The sequence below is a fragment of the Anser brachyrhynchus genome (genome assembly GCF_964034855.1).
Source record: "Anser brachyrhynchus genome assembly, chromosome: 18".
Lineage (NCBI taxonomy): Eukaryota > Metazoa > Chordata > Aves > Anseriformes > Anatidae > Anser > Anser brachyrhynchus.
The window spans coordinates 2691776-2713492 of NC_137711.1; the positions used below are offsets into that span (position 1 = coordinate 2691776).

At 55.5% G+C, this 21717-nt stretch overlaps 1 protein-coding gene across 3 annotated transcripts in view; it reads right to left on the reverse strand.

Annotated features, from left to right (window-relative positions):
- MAP2K6 (mitogen-activated protein kinase kinase 6) overlaps positions 1-20283 on the reverse strand; it is a 55777-nt gene extending 35494 nt beyond the window's left edge. For 2 of the 3 annotated variants that reach the window (XM_080561289.1, XM_080561288.1), the window contains exon 1: positions 19876-20282. In XM_080561289.1, coding sequence (XP_080417415.1) covers positions 19876-19891 — 16 coding nt within the window. In that variant the 5' untranslated portion in view covers positions 19892-20282. Of the gene's footprint in view, positions 1-19875 lie in introns of all 3 variants that reach the window. The other variant, XM_080561290.1, reaches the window with a different exon arrangement.
- Positions 20284-21717: the final 1434 nt, after the last annotated feature.

Genomic DNA, 21717 nt, shown 5'->3' on the forward strand with positions numbered 1-21717 from the left:
CAGGTCCTGCAGCGCGAGCAAACAACCCCCTGTTTCCCTGGCAGCCTCTAAGTCTGCCATCCCCGTGGCCTCTCTGCCTCCAAAAACCTGTCTGCATCCTCTCGCAGTTTAAGCAAACAAGGCAATCACGGGCATGTGAAAAATCTGCATTTTCATCCTGATTTTGCACATGGGAATGAAGACAGAAATTCGCTCAACTGCCCACGGAGGCAGAACCTGCCTCTTTAACTCTAGAGCTGAACTTTTCCTACTAACACTCACCAGCCATCCCTTGGCATGCTGCTGCTTCTGCACATTGAGCATCCAGCCAGCCACACTGCTGCAACGATACGCACGCAACCACCAACATAAAAGGGAAACAAGTGGATATTTACTCTCTTTTTTTTTTTTTTTCCATTCTATTTTTTTCCTTTGTGGATTTGCTTGCACAGTCCCAGGTGCTGTACCTGCACCTCAGGAACCTGCTCTCAGGTAGCTCTGTGAGGGTGTAGAGGAACCAACTGGAAATGACCCTGCCTTGAACACGGACCAGGTTGGATTATGAAGCATTTAATCTTCCCGTGGTTCACAAGTGGTGTCAGCAGCAGAACTAGGTAGCAAAACGCCAAACCCAAATAAATATTAAAAGCCTTCCGCCTCCTGGTGAAATAAAATCTGCACTTTGGGGAGTTTATTTTCCTTGTCTCTTCTTCGCAGAATACAATATTTTGAAACTTTGCCATTTTTCTGAAGCACAATCTGCTCGCATATTCGAGCTGCCAAGACACAGACGCAGTTTAACGTTCTTTGGGGTTTTCTTTTCGAGACAGAAGAAAGCAACAGCAGCGGCACGGAGCGCACACGGCTCGGGAGAGCACGGGGAAGGACCGCGAGTGGGAATCACCACGGGGGGGATGCGCCCGCACCTCCTGCGGACCCGCTCCCCATGCCAGGGTGTGACGGGTCACCTCCGCACTGCTACCCCCCTGCTGCTCGTGTAATGAATGTCTCGGGCTGCAAGCGCAAGTTTTCATGCCTCTCCACCAGATCAAAGGGTCTCGGCTCCTTTTGTTTTGAGGGGTGCAAACTGCTCGTCCCTCCAAGCCTCCTGGGGTTGGGGGCTGAAAGTGCCTCACGGGTAGCATCAGCCATCCTGGCCACAAAGCCAGGTAGCATTAGCCACCCTGAGCATGAAGCGTTAGCCATCCTGAGCATTTGAGCGTTAAGTACTAGCCATCCTGGCCACAAAGCAGTAGCCATCCTGACCATGAAGAGTGAGCCACCCTGGCCACAAAGCATCAGCCACCCCGAGCATGAAGCGGGCTCCCCCCTTCCCAGCTCCCAGCTGCATGGGGGATCTCAGCTGAGGCTCTGCAGCTGCTCCAAGACACAAGCCCTACTAAATAAAATGTCCCGCAAAGACAGGGAGGGACCCCGGCAGGCGAGCAGCGGGGATAAGAATAAAACACCCGGTGCCCAAGCCGCTCCTTGCGTGCGGGTTTGCAAAAGAAAAGAAAAAAAATCCTATTTAAACTAACCCCGATCCCTCTGAGCACGCACATCGGGGAGGGTGCAAGCAAGCAGCGTGGCCTAGGCAAGACCTGCTCCCAAGCAAACAATACGTGGGAAAGTCACAGCAAGGGACCCAGGGAAGGGGGGCAGCACCGGGTACCCAGCGCACCCGCGGCCGCGCGGCTCCAGCGCCCGTGCCAGGGGCAGCATCCAGGTCACGCTTGCTTGGGGGAGTTTGTCCCCAGAGGCAGGCACTGACGCTCGGAGGGCTCTTTTTTTTAAAAAAAAAATAAAAAAATAAAAAATGGTAGTTCCAAGATCAGTACTCTGCAACAACAGCTGCCAAGCAAGCATCTCGCTGTCAAAATAACAGCCTCCACTTCACCACAGCAGACGTCGCTTTCGAAAGACGACGCTGTGCGGAACTGCAGTCTGCAGAAAGTCATCTGTGCAGGAGCTCAAAACGTGGAGGCAGCTTAACAGCACGCAGAATGGGATGTTACCTGCTCCAGCCACTAGAAGGATGGTGTTTTTCGTAGCGTTTTTGTGAATCATTGTTATTTTTAGCTTTGTTTCCTGAAGAAAATCACCGCACGTGTATATATCCGACTGTCTGTGTCCCTCGTGGTTAAGTGTAAGTCCACTGGCTGACTTCAGCTGTGTCTAACAGAGAAACTGAGCTCTTGGAGACTGCAAATCCAGTAGAAGCAGGTGACTGAGGAAGTCCCCAACTCAGAGGAAGGCTGAAGCACCAAAGCCCGTGGGGACACCAGCCACCCAGCTGCAGCCCAGATGCCTCAGGCCCCAAAATATTGGCACAAGGCTCAGCCCCGGGCACAAACCAGCTGTTCCTGAGCGTGGGTGCGGGCGGTTTGCTGCCTCTCCCCGGGATCTGCAGTGTAGAAAGCCCCAGCGACGCATCGTACAAAGCACGAAGCCTAAACGTGGCTCCTTGTGCAGAAGGTTCGCGGTCTCAGCTGGCGGGCAGATGGGATCACGCGTCTGCCCCCCGGCACCCAGAAATCGGGAGTCGCGTGCCGTGTAAACAGCCCCAGGTAGCTTGCTGGTCTCGGAGCCTGCATGCTAAAGCTCATTTGAAAGCTCTTCCCTGCAATTTTCCACGCGGAGACTTTCACAAACACTTGACTCAAAAGCCAGGTTTTAAGAATAAACGCGAAAAAAAAAAATAAATAGACTGGTTTTGAGCAGGGCACGGAGATCTCCCAGCCCCGAGTTCTGATTCAGTGAAACATCCGGGGTCTCAGCGATGCTAAGCGCAAACTTACATCCACCTTCTTTAGCAAAGCACTTGCTAAATGCTGCCCTCGCCCCCTTTGGGAGCCCTCGGTGCTGCCCCGGAGGGCGCAGAGCGAGCCCCCTGCCCCAGCACCCACGGGAGCGAGGTCCGAGAACAAACCTGCAGCAGGAAAAAGAAGAAGTGACTTAATGAAACCACATTAAATACTTCCCTGTGAAGGTCTTAAACCCAGTTCCTGAGGGAGGGGAGGAAAATACAGCTTCCAGGAGGCCTGTTAACCTCTTCCCACCGCCGCCGCCCGAGCGCGCGGAATTAGTGTCGCTGCCCCCTTCCAATTAGAGCGATGTTAAATAGCAATACCGGAAAGTGAGACCTCAAAGTTTCACGGCAGAAGGGTAGGAAACATAACAGAAAATAACAAAGAAAGGGAAGACAGAGGAATTCACTGCCCGCATACACTGTAACAGAAAATAAACCTTCTCTTCTGAAGGAAAATCCCTTTCCCCAGTCTCCGGACTTCTCATGGCAGTCAAAAACTTTTTATGATATAATCCAAAGTAAATGGTTCCTTGCCACAAAAAGCTCCTATTTCCTTGAAAGGATATTAACCAGTTCTGTCTTCACCACAATTTATTATTAAAGCCGTGTTTAACAGCCATGCAGCAACACTTTCTTTCAAATAACACTCCTTAGCATGCAGTCTGCTGGTGAAATTTCACAGGAGGGAAATGCCTCTTTCTGCCCCTTTTCTGAGAGATAAAAGTGGCTCATTACTATTCCTGACTTTCTTAAGGATTTGGGGTCTGACGTTCCCGAAAGTTTTTGAAAGCCAAACAAGCCAAAAAGGAGCACCCGGTACCCCATGGCTGCACGCCCCCGGCTCGCCTGACACTGCACTCAGTGGGCGAGGACCCCTGGCCATGGCTTGGTGCAAAACCTCAAACTGAGACGGGTCTTGCAACAACCCAGAAGTGAAGATTTTTACTGTTTTTTGTCCCAGATGTGCTGCAAATGCGCCTCGTGCAGAGACCTGGTGTTCAGCTGCAACGGGCATCTCTTATTCGTACCCCAGTGCCAGCCAAAAAATGACAGGGTCAGCGCTGTGAAGGAGAATTTCCAGCCTTGCAGGCCAGGAGTGAAAACACCCAAATTCTGAGGACTTCACCCATCAGCATGGGCACATAAACACGAAGGTGTCCCAGAGCTGCTGACGGCACCGGGAGCGATGCAGCTCCTGCTGCAGCTGATGTCCCAACCTCGTGTTTAACACCAGTCTCCCACGAGATGACCAGAGAAGGGAACCAAGTCTGATTTATTATTTTTTTTAACAATGATTAAAGACCATCTCGCAGGTTGATTATTTATGCTTGCAAATTACTCAAGGTCAATTATTCAGTGGTCAGAGCCGACACGAGCTTCACGCACAGGAGCGCACCGGGGGGTTATTGGCAGGAACGGTTCTTCCCAGGGGGGGCACCTGCCAGCAGCCCCCCAGCAGCCTTCCCACCGGCCATGGGAGCACATCCACAGCCCCAGCCACGGGCTCCTGCATCGCCACGGCCCTCCGTGGGCTGCAGGAGTGCCTCGAAACTACGGCACGCGGGATACCAAAACAGGGGAGATAGGGATCCTGGCGTGCCTTTTGGGTTCAGGGGTTTTGGCACAGCTCCGCAGGTGGCAGGGAGGCTGCTGGTGGGCTGCACACCCCTGCTCACCCCTGGGGAGCCGCACAAAGCCACGGCGAGACGCTGGGAGCAGGGAGCCAGGGGCAGGGTGGGCAAGCGGCTGAGGGGCACCCACCCCCGGTTTGTAAGTGCACGGCTTTAGCCAAGCCCCGGTTTCTGGAGAAAAACAAAAGCTAGGTGTTCATGTAAGCACTGGTGACATGGAAGCGGGCCTGGAAATGTTTTCCAACCCCTCACTGAGCCACAAAAAAGGAATTTAGCATGCAAGAGGCTCTTAAAGGCTGTTAAAGTTTCAATCAAAAGCCAAGGGAAGGGCTGAAGCGGATGCTGTGCTTTCTTTGCCTCCTCAAAACATAATTCAGCTTCTCTCTCCTTAGCCCTGGCAATAAACAGGCTCGGCCAAGTGCCACTGGCTGCTCCCCCATCGCTCCATCAGCACCTGGACGGGCTGGAGGCAGCCAGACGGCGCGATGTGGAGCGTGGTGCCGCTCCGTGCCCGGCGGGGACGGCTCCTGCACCTCTCCCATCTGCACCTTCCCTCACGGCCGCTTGCAGTGACGCCTTGGAAACGGCAAACTTGGGATCCGTTTCCTTAACAACTCGGCACGGGGCTGCTGGGGGAAGGGGCCGAGCTCATGGGGCTGCAGCAGCTCCTGGCTCACAGATCCCAGATCCCAGGTGCCAGATCCCAGGTCCCAGCTCCGTCCTCTTCCTTGCATTTGGTGCCGTGGAGCTTCCAGCTCCTTTGGTGGCCATCAGCACATCCAGGACTGGACACACCATCACCACGGCCAGCCCCACCACTGAAGCATTCTTCTTTTCCTTTTTTTTTTTTTTGTTTTGTTTTTTTCCCCACAAACTGCATTTTGGGACAGGAAGCAGGAAAAGCAGGGGCGCTTTTACAGCTGTCATGGATATGGCAAGATCCGGCACCAGGATATGCCCGAAACACGGCGCAGAGATACCACGGGACAGCCCCGGCTTCCTCTGACCTCCCAGCCCTCTGCTTTTCCTCTTGTGCTTTCCTCCAAAACAAAACCAATCAATCAATTAGTCCTGTCTAATAACGAAGCTGGAAATGCCAGCAGGCTGAAGGGAGTGCTTGAGTCCTTTTCCCTTGCTCTTTTCCTCTCCTTTCTGGCTCTGACTGAGCGGGGTGTCCGGCTCCTACAGACACCCCGGGCACCCAGCCGCAGCCAGCCCATCACCCAAATTCCCCTTGGCGAGGAGATAACCTCAGAACCGCAGCCTAGAAGTGGTTAATTCCCTCTTCCCAAGGTCAGCCCGAGCAGTAAAAATACGGAGACAGGGAGCCCTGCACCCTGCGTCCCCATGGGGAAAAGCAACAGCTGAAAACCTGGAAGCGAGCAGAGGATGGTGCAGTCACCTCCTGGGTTAATTCCTGAGGCTTCCAAAGCCCAGAAGGACACACCATGCCATGGGCCGGGCACAGCCGTCCCCCCAGCCCCGTGCCAGGACACTGTTAGCACTGCACGGCGCCGCTGGGACCGGAGCGCAGCAGCCGCCCCGTCCCGTCCCGTCCCGTCCCATCCCGTCTTGCTGCGCCCAGCCCCGGGGCCGCCTTGTCGCAAGGCTCCGCTCGCTCCCGTGACTCAGCCCCGCAACCTGCAATGAACCCAGCGCAGGAGAGGCCCCAAACCAAAATAGCAGGGCTGTTGCGAGGAGGTGCACCGCGTGAACCGGGCGGCGGAGGTTGCGCAAGGCTGTGCCCTGCTCGCGCCGGGGTTAGCTGCGGCTCGGGGCCCGTCCCCGCTGCAAAAGAGCTGCGTTCCCGATTCGCAGCCGCCGACGGACGTCAGCTCTGCCGAGCAATGGAGACAAAGATCTTCGGTTCTGCTGCGAGGTGAATTCACCGCCAGGTCAGCCCTCTGAGCCTGCCTCCAGCAGGGGACGGTTTGCGGTGAGCAGCACGGGAGCAAAGCGCTGGAAGAAGGCGAAGCAGAAAGGCCGGCAACGAGGGCTCCAGCAGGGTAATCTGCGTGTCCCGCAGCGCCGAAACATACAGAAACGTCGCCCAGCTGTGCCAATAGCAGAACCCATTTGCTTGCCATTCAATAAGCTCTGCGTTTCGGTAATTCAATTTTGAGGGTAATTTCCTGACTCAGGCTGATCTCCCCCACTCTGCCCATTTTTCTCTTAATGCACCCTGCAAACGGGCTGCAGTCTGCTGCCTTTATCTGGGCCGATGTAGAAACCAGAGGGATGCAATTTCTCCTTATCTGCCAGCTTATTCTGGTTACGAGAGGCTGTTGGTCCCTCCGATAAGAGCACCTCTGCATTTTAGAGGCGTTCAGACCTTCTGAGTGCGGCGGGGAAGAGACGCTTTGATCGGGACCAGGCCGCACGGGAGAGGCTGCGATGCTTTAGGACGGTCTTTCCTGCCCCATCGCAGGTGCTGCAACCTCGCTGAGCTGTTTTATGGGCTTCGGCACCATCCTGGACTCTCCATTGCCGGGACCTTGGACTTCCCTTCCCAACCTGTCTCTGCCTCGACGCGTTCCTTGCACCTCGCTGCAGCGTCTGCTTGCAGGAATACCCCCGTGGGAGGAAAGGAGAGCTGCAGCACCCGCTGTCAGGCTCGCAGACCGTCAGAGAGCAGCCACGTGCTCTTTGCTGAGGCTGACAATTCAGAGGAAATCGGGTGGTGACAGCAGACAGCTCTGCCAGCTGTACCAGCCGCAGCCAGGGAGCTGCAGGCAGCGCCGGGCGCAGCGCGGGGCCACCCCGACCTTCCTGCCAAGCTGCTGCCAGGGCTGGGCTGGGACCTGCAGGCATGATGAGGCAAGACAGAGTCCTCCCCTGACGTCCTGCTTTTCTTTAGAAAACAGATGCGACGCAAACCAGACTGAAATTCATCATACTTTAGGTGCTAGTGCAAGTAGGAGATGGGAGATAGGAGAGTTTTGCTTGCCTGCGGCTTTCAGCGTAGGGCACAAGAGGCTTTAATATATATATAAAAAAAAAAAAAAAACCAAACAAAAAAACAAAGCGGTTACAACACTTTGGCTGAACCTATCCCACGTGTGCATCCAGCTGCATGAACTTCAGTGGCCTGGGGGAAAGGGCACGGCTCCTTGCAACCTCTGTGCAGGCGGTGGCAACGTCACCGAGCAGGAGAGAGACACGCCGGGAGCACAGCTGGGCACATCCCCTGGTGGGCAATTGCACCCTGACTGCCCCGAGCTGCCCCCAGCACGAGCCTTGCCCCTGCCCAGCTCTGCTCGGAGCAGAGATGGCCCAGGGGGGTGCAAGGAGGAAGCACGAGGTGCTCCAACGATGCCCTCCCGCAGCCTCCTGACCCACCACGGAAAGAGGAGAGGAGGTGGTGGGCGGCAGGCACCCGGCACCGCGATGTGCACGCTCCGGTTGCGTCCCCGATGACCCCGTCCGTGGCCGTGGGCAGGTTGCACAAGCCTTGTTTGTGCGCGTGTGCCTCCCCGCCTGGCGCTCGGCTGTGCCGCAATAACGAACGGAGGCAAAAAAAACGCCGGGTGCTCGGGGCTCTGAGTCACCTCCGGGACCAGGAGGCTGGCAGCCGGCGGAGGAGGCTGCCCGCGTGGCAGAGGGGCACGAGGCAGCAGGGGCGCACGCGGCAGGCCCGTTCCCCCTGGTGCCGGTGAGCACCAGCCTGAGCCTCCCTGCAAGGGCTGGGGAGGCGCCTGCAGAAAATCGCTGCGTAAAAAGCCCAAAATGCAAAATTTGACGGCGTGCCTGCACACACCCCATCTCCAGCAGTCTGATGGAAATCCCACAGGGGCCAAAGCCTCTTCTTCTCACCTTGTTCCGCCTAACTATTTTTTTACCCACCGATTTGATTTGCTTTGGTGGCTGCGCAGGTGCTGATGCAGTGCTCCGGCTCCGCACGCAGCCCCCGCGCAGCAGAAATCCTCTACCACCAGCCTGCTCCCGCCCCAAATGGCCTCAAACCCCACAAATCACTTGCGGCTGCCCCAGCACCAGCTTGGCCCTGGGTGGGCATCAAGCCCCCCGTGCTGCACAAGCGGTAACAGCTTGTGGAAACCTTATTAGTGTCCAAGCGGTGGCCAAGGGGATTTTGCTTCCCACGTCCCCGCTGCATCCTTGTATTGCCCTGGGAAGGATGCGGTGGTGGTGGAGAGCCCAGGGAGCGGCAGAGGCCATCGGGAGCCCGCCTGGGAGCCTCGGGGCCTCTCCTCTCACCCGGTTATCACGAGAAATCACAGCGTGGAGCTCCAGGGAGCCGAGCAGCAGAGGGAGTCACTCCCTCGAGTCACCGATACGCCGTAAATCACACCGGTATCTTCCCCCTGCCAAGGGCCGCTGGCTTCGCTGCCTTCCCATCGCAGAGCCCGCGTGCTCTGCTGCTTATCTCCAGCTAGGAAATCCACAGGAACTGCCGGCCGGGGAGGCCGTTTGTCAAGAGCCTCCAGCCCTCGCTGGGATTTTGCCGAGGGACTTTTGGTTTAGTTGCTGCTTTGTTTTCAAAACCTCGGCTGCCTGCTTCCAGTGGGAGTTTGCTGGAATCAGAACTGGAGAAAAGCTCTTGGAATCCGCCCGCGGAACAAAAGGCCTTTTGTGCAGGAGGGTCTGGAGGACAGGGCGGCTTTCAGTGCTGCTACCTTCGCTTCTCTTTTCTCCCTGCCGGGGAGCACCTGCCGGCGGAGCAGGGGGCACGGGCTGCAGCGCACGCCGGGGACACACGGACACGCAGACAGACGCCTCCCGCTGCGGCCAGCAGCAGGGCAGAGCGCTGCGTGCGGCAAAGCGCTCTCCAAAAATGCATCGTGGCGTGCAATCGCATACGGGAGCTGGGTGGCCTCACCCACGCCTGCAAACCCTTGGCTGCACTCCTGCATTTCCCCTAATTTACTGAGGTTTCGCCCCAAAACCCCACTACGTGTGACCACGCGCAGCCCCGGGCTCTGACCCCCTCCCCATCATTTAGCAGCAATCCTCTTACACGCAGCATAAAAGCAGGTGTCCTCACGGCCAGGGCGGGAGCAGGATGCATTAAACCACCTGCCCCAGCCCAGCCACAAACACCTCTGCTCTTCCTAACCCTGGAAAACTCAGCAGAGGAACAAAACTTTCCCCATTACTCTGCACAGCCCCCAAAAAAAACAGTTTTCTTAAGTCCGGCACGGGTCCGCTCCCCATCAGCCCATGAACACCACTTTGCCTCAGGTCTCACTCCAGTTCCAGTTTTAGATTTCAGGCTTTTTAACACACTGGCACAGCACTGGGTGCTGCGAGGTCTTTTTCAGGTGTGCTTAATAATTCGGTAATCTGAATTACTGAGCAGGTGAGCTGCCCGCAGCCTGGGTGGCAGCGTGGCTCAGGGGCTGTCCTGCGGGGACAGGGGGCACCCACTGTGCCCCGTGCCCAGGGTCTCCCCTCCCCGAGCAACCTTTAGCGGAGGGAGATTTTGTGAGGGTTCAGACAAATGCAGTTGTCGACGCAGTCGGGATTGCCACCAACCTGCCTTTGTGCTCCCCCGCTAGGCAGCCCTCTTTTGCTATTCTTTTCTTTTTTTCCACTTACGAGCTTGTTTGCTTATTTTGTACCAAAATAACCGACGGTGAGACTCGACAGCTCTGGACAGCGCAGCTGGCAGGACCTCACTCATGCTCCCTCTGCTGGCAATGCCTCCAGGCACCCAATGCTTCCCCCGACTGCCTGCAAACACGCGGGGGGCTCGGGGCGACCGCGGGCAAACCCTGCAGCACCTTTGGGTGCTGCCCAGCACCGGAGCAGCTCCGTGCAACCACGACCACGAAGTCTCGGCCTCGCTGTCCTTCAGCGATGTGCCTGAGTGTGCAAAAAGCCTCAGGAAGCCCCGAGCAGTGCTGGCGGAGGTGTGCAGGGCGCGGAGCAGCTCCCAGGGGAGCTCGGAGCCTCGGAGGGGTTTGTGCCAGCAGTCAGAGGGCACGAACATGTAGCTCGTCCTCCAGCAACCTGCTGAGAGCACACACGTGCTCGCACCTCACGTAATAAAGCAAAGCGAGGGGTATGCGAAGAACAAAAGCCTTTCCTCAGCTCTGGTCGTGCAGTTTTATTTCAGTTCGGAAAGCATTACGAACCTCCTGATGGAGCAGCACCGTGGCAGAAGACGGCACTTCTTGCCCTGGTTTTTTTTTTTTTTTTTCCAGTCAAGTGTCCCTGACACAACCGGGCAGATTTTTCTCTACCCACATACGTCCACGTGGATCAAACCCTGTTAGGCTACATCTCTCCACCCAGCCTTCTAAATCAGGAGCTGTAAGTACAAACCTCCCTTTATAAGCCCTTCTGTCAAAGCCTCTACACAAGTCCCTGTGCGAGGTTCCAGGCTGCAGTTTCACTTATACACATAAACGCTCTCGAATCCGATACCGCTTTCTAACTTGCGAGAACGGACAAGCAGAAAGGGAAAAAAAGGAGCCAAGGGAGAGGAGGGTGGTGTAAATCATCCAGGCAGATCCCTGATGTCCACCCCACTTGGCACCAGGTCAGAATACACCCCCAGCCTCGTAAATCCTTACGCGTGTGCTCAACTGCGAGCACACCCAGTCCCGCTGACTCCTGCAAAAAAATAGGCTCATCCGCTCCGAGTTTAACGCATGCATAAGGAGTTTCAAGATCAGAACATGAGAAAAAATAAATAAATTAAAAAAAATACCAGCTTCTATCGTAAGGGGAAAAAAAAAAAATCTCCAGACCCGTCTCCCATCCAACCTCCCAGACCGCTGCCTGCGTTCAGCTGCAGCGAGGCCTTTTGAAAGCAAAAGGAGGTGCTGCCTGGGGAGATGCTCGCACAGGATGGGCCCGAAACGCCGCGCCGGGAGGCGAAGTGAGCGCTCGCTGGTGCTGGGAGCGCTGGCATTGTTCTGAGGGACGCACAGGAAGAGTGAGAGGAGGAATGCTCGCCGATTGCAGGAAGCTGTTCCAGCCTCTTATCTGACAGAAAGCTTCTGATTTCATGCGGGGGAAGTACCAAATGTTTTTTGAGGGGGAAAAAAAAAAAATCAAAAAAAAAAAAAATCACGTGGTTAGCTCTAAAGGAAGCTGCCTGATGGCATGAATGAAGCTGAAGCCGGGCTAGGTGGAAGTGCTTGCCCAGGTGCCCGTGCCACCGCATCCTGCGAGCCCACGGGTCCCGCTGGCTGCCGAGAAGGGACCCGCTGTGAATTTAGGTGCTCTTATCTTCAGCGAGCGATTTACTACCGACAATCTTTGAACGCAGCATCTGTGTCGTCCTCCCCAGCTGCCAGGGGGTTATTTTGGGCTCTTCCTGCAGCTCAGATGCTGGTGCCAGGGGCTGCTGTGCGACGTCCCCCCATGCCGGGCACGGCCCCGAGCTGCTCGTTGAGTTAATTTGTAAAACCGATTCCTTGGCAGGAGCTCAAGTCCTCCGTAGAGACGTTCCAGGTTTTATTAGCATTGAGCAAATTACTGGCGTCCTTGGGAAAGGTAAGGAAGTCAGTCTGTTAATTGCCTTTATTGTTTTTTTTCTAGAGGGTATCTCCCAAAGGACGGCTCCACGCCACCCAGAGGAGCTCTCTGGTTACACAAGTGCCCATACAGGTACTGGCTGCTGGGGCTTCTTGCACAGGTACGTGAGGAAACTTCGGGTTTAGGTGTGCTAACTGCTTTATCAGGCTTTGTGCTCTGAGCTAAGCACTCGTCATCTCCAGCCTGGTTTCTCCTGGTAGGTTATTAGGGGATTATGGCTTCCAAGCCAGAGCCGAAAAAGCAAAAAAACACTTCAGAAGGGGTTGGAAAACAACAGTATCTAGAGCACTGCCTTTCTTCTCCTTTAATAGGTTACTCTGTCAACCCCGTGCTTGTTAAATAAGAGAAAAATCTGCGGGCATGCAGTGAAGGTCAATCTTGTGGTTTTTGAAAACATTTAATTAGTACGGCTAAGTACCGAGGTCCTCCTGGGAGCGAGCTTCTGCGTTAACCACCAGCACGTCGCTGAGCAGAGGCACAAACCTGCAGGAGGGGCCGCAGGTCAGGTCTGCGTCCATCCCCAAAACCTCAGTGGTGGCCCAGCTTGCAATGAAAGCTGTCACGGTGTCTCTGTCCTGCTTCTAGCTCCAAAATCCGCATGCGGTTTGGAAATCCAGCTCAGATCCTGCCTGTGCAGGAGCTGGGTGCCCCCGTCGCTCCTCCAGGGACCCACCGGGGCTGCCCGAAGCCCTGTGCTCCTTCAGAGCCGTTCCTGCCAAGTGCTGGGGCTCCCTGCTCAAACAAATCGACTCAAGACGTGGTTTTGCCCAAAGGGGTTTTGGCATCCCGATGACAGCACGTCAAGTCCCTGCTTTTTTCCTTCACGGTGCACCCAGCTGGAAGAAGGGGGACAGCTGCTCTCGGGTCCTACAGGTGTTCAGCTCCTTGAATAAAGCCGCAATAAATGTCGGGCATCTGCTTCAATCCGCGGGCAGCAGCGTGCAGGAGTGCTACGATCACAGCCTGGCACCTCCTTTACAAGAGGCCACAGCCTCGGCTGCCTGAAAGGAGAAATCAATCCCAGTCCTCGCGAAGCCAAACTTGGCTTCATTTCTCGGTGTTTCTGCAGCGCCGGAGACCCTAATTGTAGGCAATTAAAGCAGCACTAGAAAGAAAGGGCTGTGTTGAAATCAAAGCTGGAAAGCGTGCCTCGAAATGGCTTCCAGTTGCGGGCACTGGAAAAGTGCCTGGGGAGCAAGGGGCCGGTGCCAAGGGCAGCGCTAGGTGCTGCACAGACCCTGCCCGGAGCCGCTGCCAGCAGGACCTTCTCGTCCCGTGCACCCTTCTGCAGGGAAGGCTTCGTCTCCTGCACGCAGGTACCTGCGTGGGCACGCAGGGCTGCTCGTGGGGCTCCCGTGCTCCTGGGGAAGAAACGGGATGGGATCTGCTGGGAGCCTGCGAGGGATCGAGGCTGGGGAGAGGCAGCCATCGACGCCGATCGAACCCTTCTCACCCTTTCTGCTCGGTGCTGGTGCTCGGGGCAGGGCCGGATGGGGACTTTTTGTTGCTCCGATAGCTCCAAAGTAATGACTTTATTTTTATTATTTTTTTTTTTTTGAGTCATTCTCCATCTGACCTTGAACTCCTGGAGAAGCAATAAACGTCCGTAAGAGGAAGGATAATAACGCGGAGCGAAGCTGTGATTTTCATAAAGCAACTTGCTGCTCGAGTGTCAGACGAGCCCCGGTGACATCGCGCGAATGAGAAGTGTCAGGCTCGGACCCCACCGCAGGAGGAAAATGAGCACAAAAACATGTTGCTTGAGACGTCCGTGGCAGAGCCGGCACACGATGCTCTGAGGCCATTTGGCACCGGCGAGCGTTGTTTTATTGAGTGCAATTACATATTTTTGTTTAGAAAAAGATTCTCCTTCAAAAGCAGCTACGAAGCCTTTGCTTATTCAGCCTTCATAAAAAGCCTCTCGCTGCAGACACAGTCAAGTGTTGACTCCTGTACTTATTTTCTATTGCTGCCTTATCTTTGGCATCTCATCTGCAACTTTTACTGTTTTTTTCCACTGGTTTCATCAGAGTGCAGTAAAAGTGGATGTTTTTTGGGCTTCAATTCTGCTAATGATTTTTGATCTGCTCGGTGCAGGCTAGGAAAATCTAGCCGTGATTATAAAATTGCAAGCTAAGTAGGCTAACAAAACAGCAACAGCAAGAAACTGGATCAGCTCTGCTCAGTGGAGTTTTCCTGCTTGAACAGGGGGAAGAAAAAAAAAAATGCTTTTTCTCTGAAATCTTTCTTACAAATATGAAACCGCCTCAGCCGTAGAGGCTGCTCCCTCCGGCTGCTTGCACAATGCTCCTTGGGCTTCGCTGCACTCGGCTTTTTGCAGCAGCCTAATAAGCAACGGCCATCGCTCCTGGGGTGATTAATGGGGAGCAAGAGCAGCCCGAGCAGCTCCCACCCCAAGCTGCTCTCCCGATGCGGTCGGATGCTGCTCTCGCCGTGCTCAGCCTCTGCGTGGCTACAGGGTGCAGATCCTGAGCGGCGCCGAGCCAAGGCTTTGCCAGCACCAGCAGACCGAGATGCGCGAGCGGCTGCCTGGAGCTTTGACGAAGGATGTTGAGCATCTGTTTGCAACATCTCCAAAGTCAAGATGACTCAGAAGTGCTTTAGCACCCCAGAGACTTTAATGATGGGATGAACTCTCTGAAACGTCAACCAAGTGTTTGGGATTTCCTGCTTGAAGGGAAGGATAGCTTTAATTTTGGCTTTGAGGCAAAAAAAAAAAAAAAAAAAAAAGCCCTACAAACAAGAGTGTCGGGCTTCCCCCCTCCAAATGGCTTTTTACTGAGCCAGGGTTACTGTGCAAGGACGCTTTTCCATTTGTACTTGTCAACATGCAAAATAACGCGGATTTGGAAGACAAAAACAAACAAACAAACAAAAAAACCTTTTTGCACAATGAGCAGGTCTGGAAATCCTACCGAATGGCCTTCACCGCTCTGCCCCCACAGACCATAATACCTGGCGCGGCGCAGCTCCGGGTCCTCGACCTGCTTTAGTGCTAGCATTGCTCCAGCTGATAATGGTAATTTCTTACACTAGTCCCAGTCGGGCCCTAAGGAAGGGAGCTAAGCAACCCTACAGGTAATTAAACCTCTATTATTTATAGCTCCGGCTGTGGCTAAAATGAAAAGAGCGGCGCTGGGGGTTCTCCAGCCACCAGTGACCCCACGCGGTCGCACCATGTCCCACGGCACCCGCCGGTGCTGCCGTGTCCCCTGCGGCTCCCCAGGCTGGGAGCAAGGACACGGAGCAGCCCACAGCCCGCACCAGGACGAGCACCGGGCTGCAGGCTCGTGGGGTGACAGCAGGCAGCCCTGGAAAGGGTTTGGGAGCACGGTGCCCAGCCTTTGGGGTAATGGGTCCTGTCCTCCAAGTGCACCCACAGAGGTCTGCAGGCATGCTCCTGCGCTGTTTAACTCTACGCCTTTCCTCATTTTCCACCTTTAAAAAGCAACAGGAGCTCGTTTTAGATGTGATCCCTCTCCGAGAGCCTTCTACAGATGATGTTACAGTTCTTTTCAGCAAGAGAAAATAGACGAGTGACCCCAAATGCACGTGTTTAAAAAATAATAATAAAAAAAAAAGAAGCTAAACAAGCAAACGAAAACAACTCTGTAGTCATCTTATGTATTTGCAACCACAGCACACAACTGACAAGTCTGCCTTGTGACTTGCAAGGTAATTGTGTTCCATTAATGCCAATGCTCCTGGAAGAATGAAGTGTCTCATCCCTCTAAATTACGCCTGTGGTTTTAATTGAGTATCATTTGCTTCACCTTAGCAGCTTGCGTATGTGTCACGGGAGGGAATTCACCCCAGAGGAAGATCCTTTTTTTTTTTTGGCGACTAAACGAAACGAACGAGCACCGCGTAGTGTGGCGGTGAGAAACCCAAACTTTTTTCAGCTGGGAGGAGAAAGCACTTCTTTACTCCTTTTCCTCTGCGACTTATCACTTTTATTGCTATAATTACTTCTGTAGCTTGAGCTTTTAAAGGCGTATATTTTCCTGCCCCTGCTGAGCAGCGTGCTCAGCTCCGGGGAGCTGCTGCCCTGACCACGCTGCTGGCTCTTGGGCCACCTCGGTGCCAGGACGCGGGACAGGGCACCCCAAAATACATTTGGTTTCGGCACCCCAGCACTGCTGCCTGCAGCAGAGGGTTGGCAGCACCTCCAGCAGCACTGCAATCAAATCCTTCCCCGGTGCAATGCAGGGAGCAAGAAGCAAGCCAGCGGCCGGAGGCGCTCAGCTGGGTGCCTCGGCTCCCCCTCGCTCAGCTGCACCGTGCAGCAATTTGGCTCGTGTCAGACATCGTTTCTAGCCTAGCAATTTCCACCCCGGCCATCTGCTTTGCTTTCACCCCGTGCTACTCAATTCCTCCAGCACTGCATTGCACGAGACTTTTAAACTCCTTTGTGTGCATCTGCCCGCTCTGAACACGGGCAGACTCCACCACCGAAGCAGACAGGACGTGCAACAGGGTGAGAGAGCGACTCAGCGGGGTCTCTTTTCAAAAACAATAAAAATAAAAAAAGCATACAATTTGCACTGAAATGGGTTGCGTTTGCTGCTAGGCCAAGCCTTGCTAAGCTGGCACCTCCCTGGCCGTGCCGCGGCGGAGCCTCCCCTTGCCAAGCGCCGCTCAGCGCGGTAATGGCGAGGCGCTGAGCTGGTGCTGACGAGGCACGTTGCACAACCTCCAGCAGCCTCCCAGTGCTCACGGGTTAATTTTATACCAGCAAAGACCTGCCACCTACCCGGGATGGCAGCAATGGTGGTGGTTGTTTTTTTTAAAAAGCTACCATTTCGGATTTGCGTTTTGTTCCGTGGCAATTTCTAGCTGGAAAAAAAAAAAAGAAAAAAGAAAAAAAAAGAGCATTTTGCACGAAATGTGTTATTCTGCATAGGTGCAGGGCCTTTGGTCAAAGTCCATAGGGTACACGCTCAGCCAGCATCACGTGGGATGTGGTTCTCATGAGTGCAGGATCCCTTTGCAGCCAGAGCACAAAAAATTGCGTTTGGAGCAACAAATTGTGAGAATTCGGAATGAGATCAATGAGCAGCAACACTCAGTAGTTAGACGTACCTCATTTCCATGAACTATTTATGAATTACTGCTCTAATGGCCACTGTTTCCCCTTCCTTTCTCTTACTTTAGCGGAGAAGTTTGCATATTTGCAGGTTGCTCCTCTGATGTGGGCTTCGCAGGTGAATAATTCCCCCGTTACGACAAATTTGGGAGGCTCCCGAACGTATCTGCTGTCACGAGAGTTCAGATTTATAGCCTCAAACTGCGTTTAGCTTGTAATTAATATGGACTTCCGCTTTTTTTTTCTTTTCTTCCAGAATAATATGCTATTAGTCATGACAGCCAAATGCTCCACGTTTGGGTGAGGATTCAGCCCCCGAGCCACCGCCACAGCCCAGCCCCATGCTCCGGAGCGGGCTGAGGGACCCTCGGTGCTCGGGGAAGCCTTGTTTTCCGTGGGCTGTTCCATCCAACTAAAAGCACCATTTTGCAACTGAGAAGAGGACTGGAAGCGGAAAAGAGCAGGCAGCAAAACGCAGGCGCCTGCGCCCGGTTGCATCCTGCGGATCTGATCCATGTTTTGTTGCCCGCGAAGCCTCGAAGTCCATCAGAGCGCAGGTGGCACGGCTGAATATTGCAAGCACGATGCTGCAAGCATCTTCTGCTTTCTGCTGCGGCCAGGGCCGAAGGGAAGTGCAGTTTCCACGCTCCAGGCAGAGTTTTGCCTCCTCCAGCAGCGCCGTGGCCGTGCAGAAGCCGATCTCCGCGCGGCACAGGTAGCGGCTGCGGAGCGGGGCTGCGCTCAGCCCGGCGAGGCTCTTTGCGGGGAAGAAGTCTTATCAGAGAGCGGCCCTCTCGATTACCGTCCCCCCTGACAGGCAGCACTAAAAAAATTAACCTCTGCCAAATTCTCAGAACAACTTTGGAACCAGTTCAAAGCAGGGAGAGGGCTCCGCAGCTCGGCAGCTGGCTGGAGCCCTGCGCTGTATTTTAGAAAGCTGCCGAGCAACCTCCCCTGCAACACGCGTGAAAGCTGATCCCGAAATGCAGATTGTGGCTCATCTAATTCATCCCAGAGAGCGATACCTCGGGTGCGAGCCCCTGAGCTGCAGCCCCTTCCCAAGCAGGACCTGAGCCCGGACAGCTGAGCTCGGTGAGTTATCTGCGCCAGGAATTCCGGCTTCGGCGCTCGCGTTGCAGAGCAGGAGATGGACGGAAAACGGATTCAAGAATGATGCCATTCATTGGGATCATGTTTTGTGGGTTGGCTACTCGCGTTTTCCCATTTTCCTGGTACTGAGGATGGACAAGGCCGGCGCCGGCGTGCGTGGGGGCTGCGTGGTGCTCCGGGGGTGGGCTGCGGGGACACCCACGGGTCCCTGCCCGTCCCCGGCTCCCCGAGGCCACGCTCTCCCACCCCAGGCTTTGCAGGGACCCCCAGCAAGCGGCTGCTCCCCACGCAGCTCCTGCCCCCGTGGGTCCTGCAGGGACCCTACTGCGAGCAGCAGCGAGCTCCGGGTATCATTTTGTTCAAATTTTGCATTATCAAACTTCCTTGGCTCTTCCTATCGGAAACTTTTACAATTCTCTGCTTGGCTGGAAAAGATGACTGCAGCAAACCCAAATTAGGAATAAATTATACAACAACTTTACATTTTTCTTACAAAGGAAAACTGTGTGGCAAGAGCTGCGAAAGCACCTCCTTCCTATGTCCTCCCAGCAAGGCTCGCAGTGGATGGCCACCGACTTCGCAGACGTCTCGGGAAAACAACGCAAAACAAGCCCAAAGCCAGCCCCAGTCCCAGGCTGGGGGCTGCTGTCCCCCCCGGGGCGTGCATTCCCTCGCCCCCCTGCTCCCCACTCCGCGTGACGGCTGCAAAATGCACGAGCAGGCAGCTGCAAGAGCAAATCCCCGTGTTCAGAGGAGCTCGGAAAGCTGCATCTGTGTGGCCGGGCGCTGACATATGTGCAGCTATTTTCACAATGAATGGCCGGAGCAGCAACTCCTGAAACATCTCCGCCTGCTCCTGCAGGGACTGTTGCATTCCCACAGCATTTTTTGCAATATTCAATTCCCCAGCTCCCACCCCCCCCCCGACACGCAAGCCCTTGCAGGACACAAGGCAGAGCGAGTCCGGAATAGCCACCGAGTTAAAAAGCAAGCTCAAGCCTTTCCCACGCTGCTGGCAAAAATCACTGCTGTCCCCTACCCAGCCCTGCCCCTCCCGCTGCATCCCAAGCACCGAGCCCCTGCTCCGAAATGCCGAATAAAGCCCCCCCTGCACGCTCTCAGCGACCCGGTGCTGCAAAGCACACTGCTGCCTCCGACCAAAAGTTACAAAATATTAACGGGGGGGTGAGGAGGGGGGGGGGAGATCGCTGGAAAATGATCTCAGTCCTGGCACAAGAACAATACTTTCCCATGGAAACATAGGTATATATTTAATTCCTGGTAACTCCACTCAAGTTTCACCTTTCATCTCGTCCACGGACTCCTTTAAAAGTTTCATTTAATTTTGCACTTGCAATTAGCTCTAATTCTCATGCACCGTGCCCATTTTGCATGCACACATCCAGCAGCAAACGCAGCTGCTCTTCAACACCCTTTATCTGTCCTGACTGTGCAAAAGGCAAAAAAAAAAAGGGCTCAGCAATCCCCGCAGAAGAATTCAAATAACGTCAATGCACAGCTGAACTGCGAGCCCTGCCTTACAGGAACTGTGTGTGTGAGTGCGTGTGTGGCTGCAAAAAGGCACACGCTAAACAGGAAATGCAACTGAGAGCCACTGAAAAAGCCTCAAACTTCAAAATGCAATTGCATCCCGACAAAATGCATGCATGCACTGCGAAATGCATGCACGCCTTCTTGCACGTTTTGCAACGAAACGGAAGCAGGAGCCTTACCTCTCGCCTGAGACATTTTCCCCTTTGCTTTGCTGGGGGGGAGGGGAAGCACAAAAGACTTTGCCTTGCCTCTCCTCTGGAGCTAGTTTTGCAACAAAGATGCGGACTGCAAGCGCCCAAAAAAATAAAATAAAATAAAATAAAATAAAAAATAAAAATAATAATAAAAAAAATCTTCGTGCAACGGTGGGAGGTGGGGGGGGGGGACTTCTCCCGCCCGCCTGCTGCAGCAGCAGCAGCAGCAGCAGCAGCTCTCCTTGCAGCTCGGGGGGGGGGCCGTGCAATTGCACGCTTTGCAGGGCAGCTTTGGGGGCGGGGGGGGCGGCCTCCCCCCGCTGCTTGCACGCCGAGGGCAGGCTGCGCTGCACCTACATGATGGGCCAGGGCTGGCAGCTCGCAGCTCCAAACTTGGGAGCTGGGGGGGGGGGGGAAGTGGGGGCCGCACTGCGCACGCGCGCCGCCGGCGGCCGCCGCGCGGCCTGATGGGAGTTGTAGTTCTTGGGACTCCCCCCCCCCCCGCCTCGCGGCGCCGCGCTGCCTGCAGGGGGCGGCGCTGCGCTGCTGCGCGCCCGCGGAGGCTGCGCGGGGAGGGGGGGGGGGGGGGGGGGGGAAGGGGGAAAGGGGAAAGGGGAGGGGGGGTGTGCTGCTGGGGGGGGGGGGGGAGGGGGGTTGGGGGAGGTGCACGGGGGTAGGGCGGTGCGGTGCGTGTGCTGGCAGGGCTGTGCCGGGGGTGGGTTTTACCCAAATTGCGGTGGGAGCGGGGAGGGGGTTGTGTGCGCTTGCCTGCATGCAGCCCTGCGGGCGTACCTGCGTGCACCTCTATGCAGCCTTCCCTGCACCCCTGTCTGCATCCCCGCGTGCATCCCTGCATGCATCCCTGCACGCACCCCTGCCTGCACCCCTGGGTGCATCCCTGCTTGCATCCCTTCCTGCGTCCGTCTGCACCTGTCTGCATCCCTGCATGGATCCCTGCATACATCCCTGCATGCCCCCCTTGCGTGCAACCCTGCCTGCGCCTGCCTGCATCCCTGCTCTCATCCCTGTGTGCATCCCCGCCTGCACCCCTGCGTGCATCCCTAGCTGCACCTGTCTGCATCCCTGCATGCATCCCTGCTTGCATCCCTGCTTGCATCTCTCTGCACCTTTCTGCATCCCTGCCTAAATCTCTGCTTTCATCCCTGCGTGCACCCCTGCGTGCGTCCCTGCTTTTATCCCTGCCCGTATCCATGTGTGCACGCTTGCCTCCCCCCGGCGTGCATCCCTGATTGCATTCCTGCTTGCATCCCTGCTTGCCCCTTGCATGCTTCCCTGACTTCACCCATTGCATGCATCCCTGCTTTCATCCCTGTCTGCACCCTGCTTGTCTCCCTGCCTGCACCCCTGCCTGGATCCCGGCCTGCACCCTGCCTTCATGCCCTGCCATTATTCGGTGCTCCCAGCCCGGTGCTGGCGGCAGGACGCGGTTGCTGCTGGCACAATCCTGCTCTGGAAGTTACCGGGTGCGGGGAGAAAGGCGGTGGCTGCTTAGCGTGGGCACTTCCCGGGTGGATTCCGGGGCTGCTGTGGGACTGGGGAAATGATCAGGGGGTTGGCTGCGGGCGGAGGTGAACGCAGTGGGATGGCATGGCCAGGATGCAGGCAACGGGGGGGTGAGGAGGTGGCACCAGCAGGGCCCTTGCAGGCAGCCCCATTGCCCCCTCAACGTGGTGGGGTCAGGCAGGTGCTGCTGACCCCCTGCAGGACGGGGTGTCCTGCTCTCTGCAGTGAACATGAGAAATGGGGGTGTAAAAACATGCTGGAAAGAGCAAAAAAAAATGCATGCCGTTTTGTCCCCATTGCTTT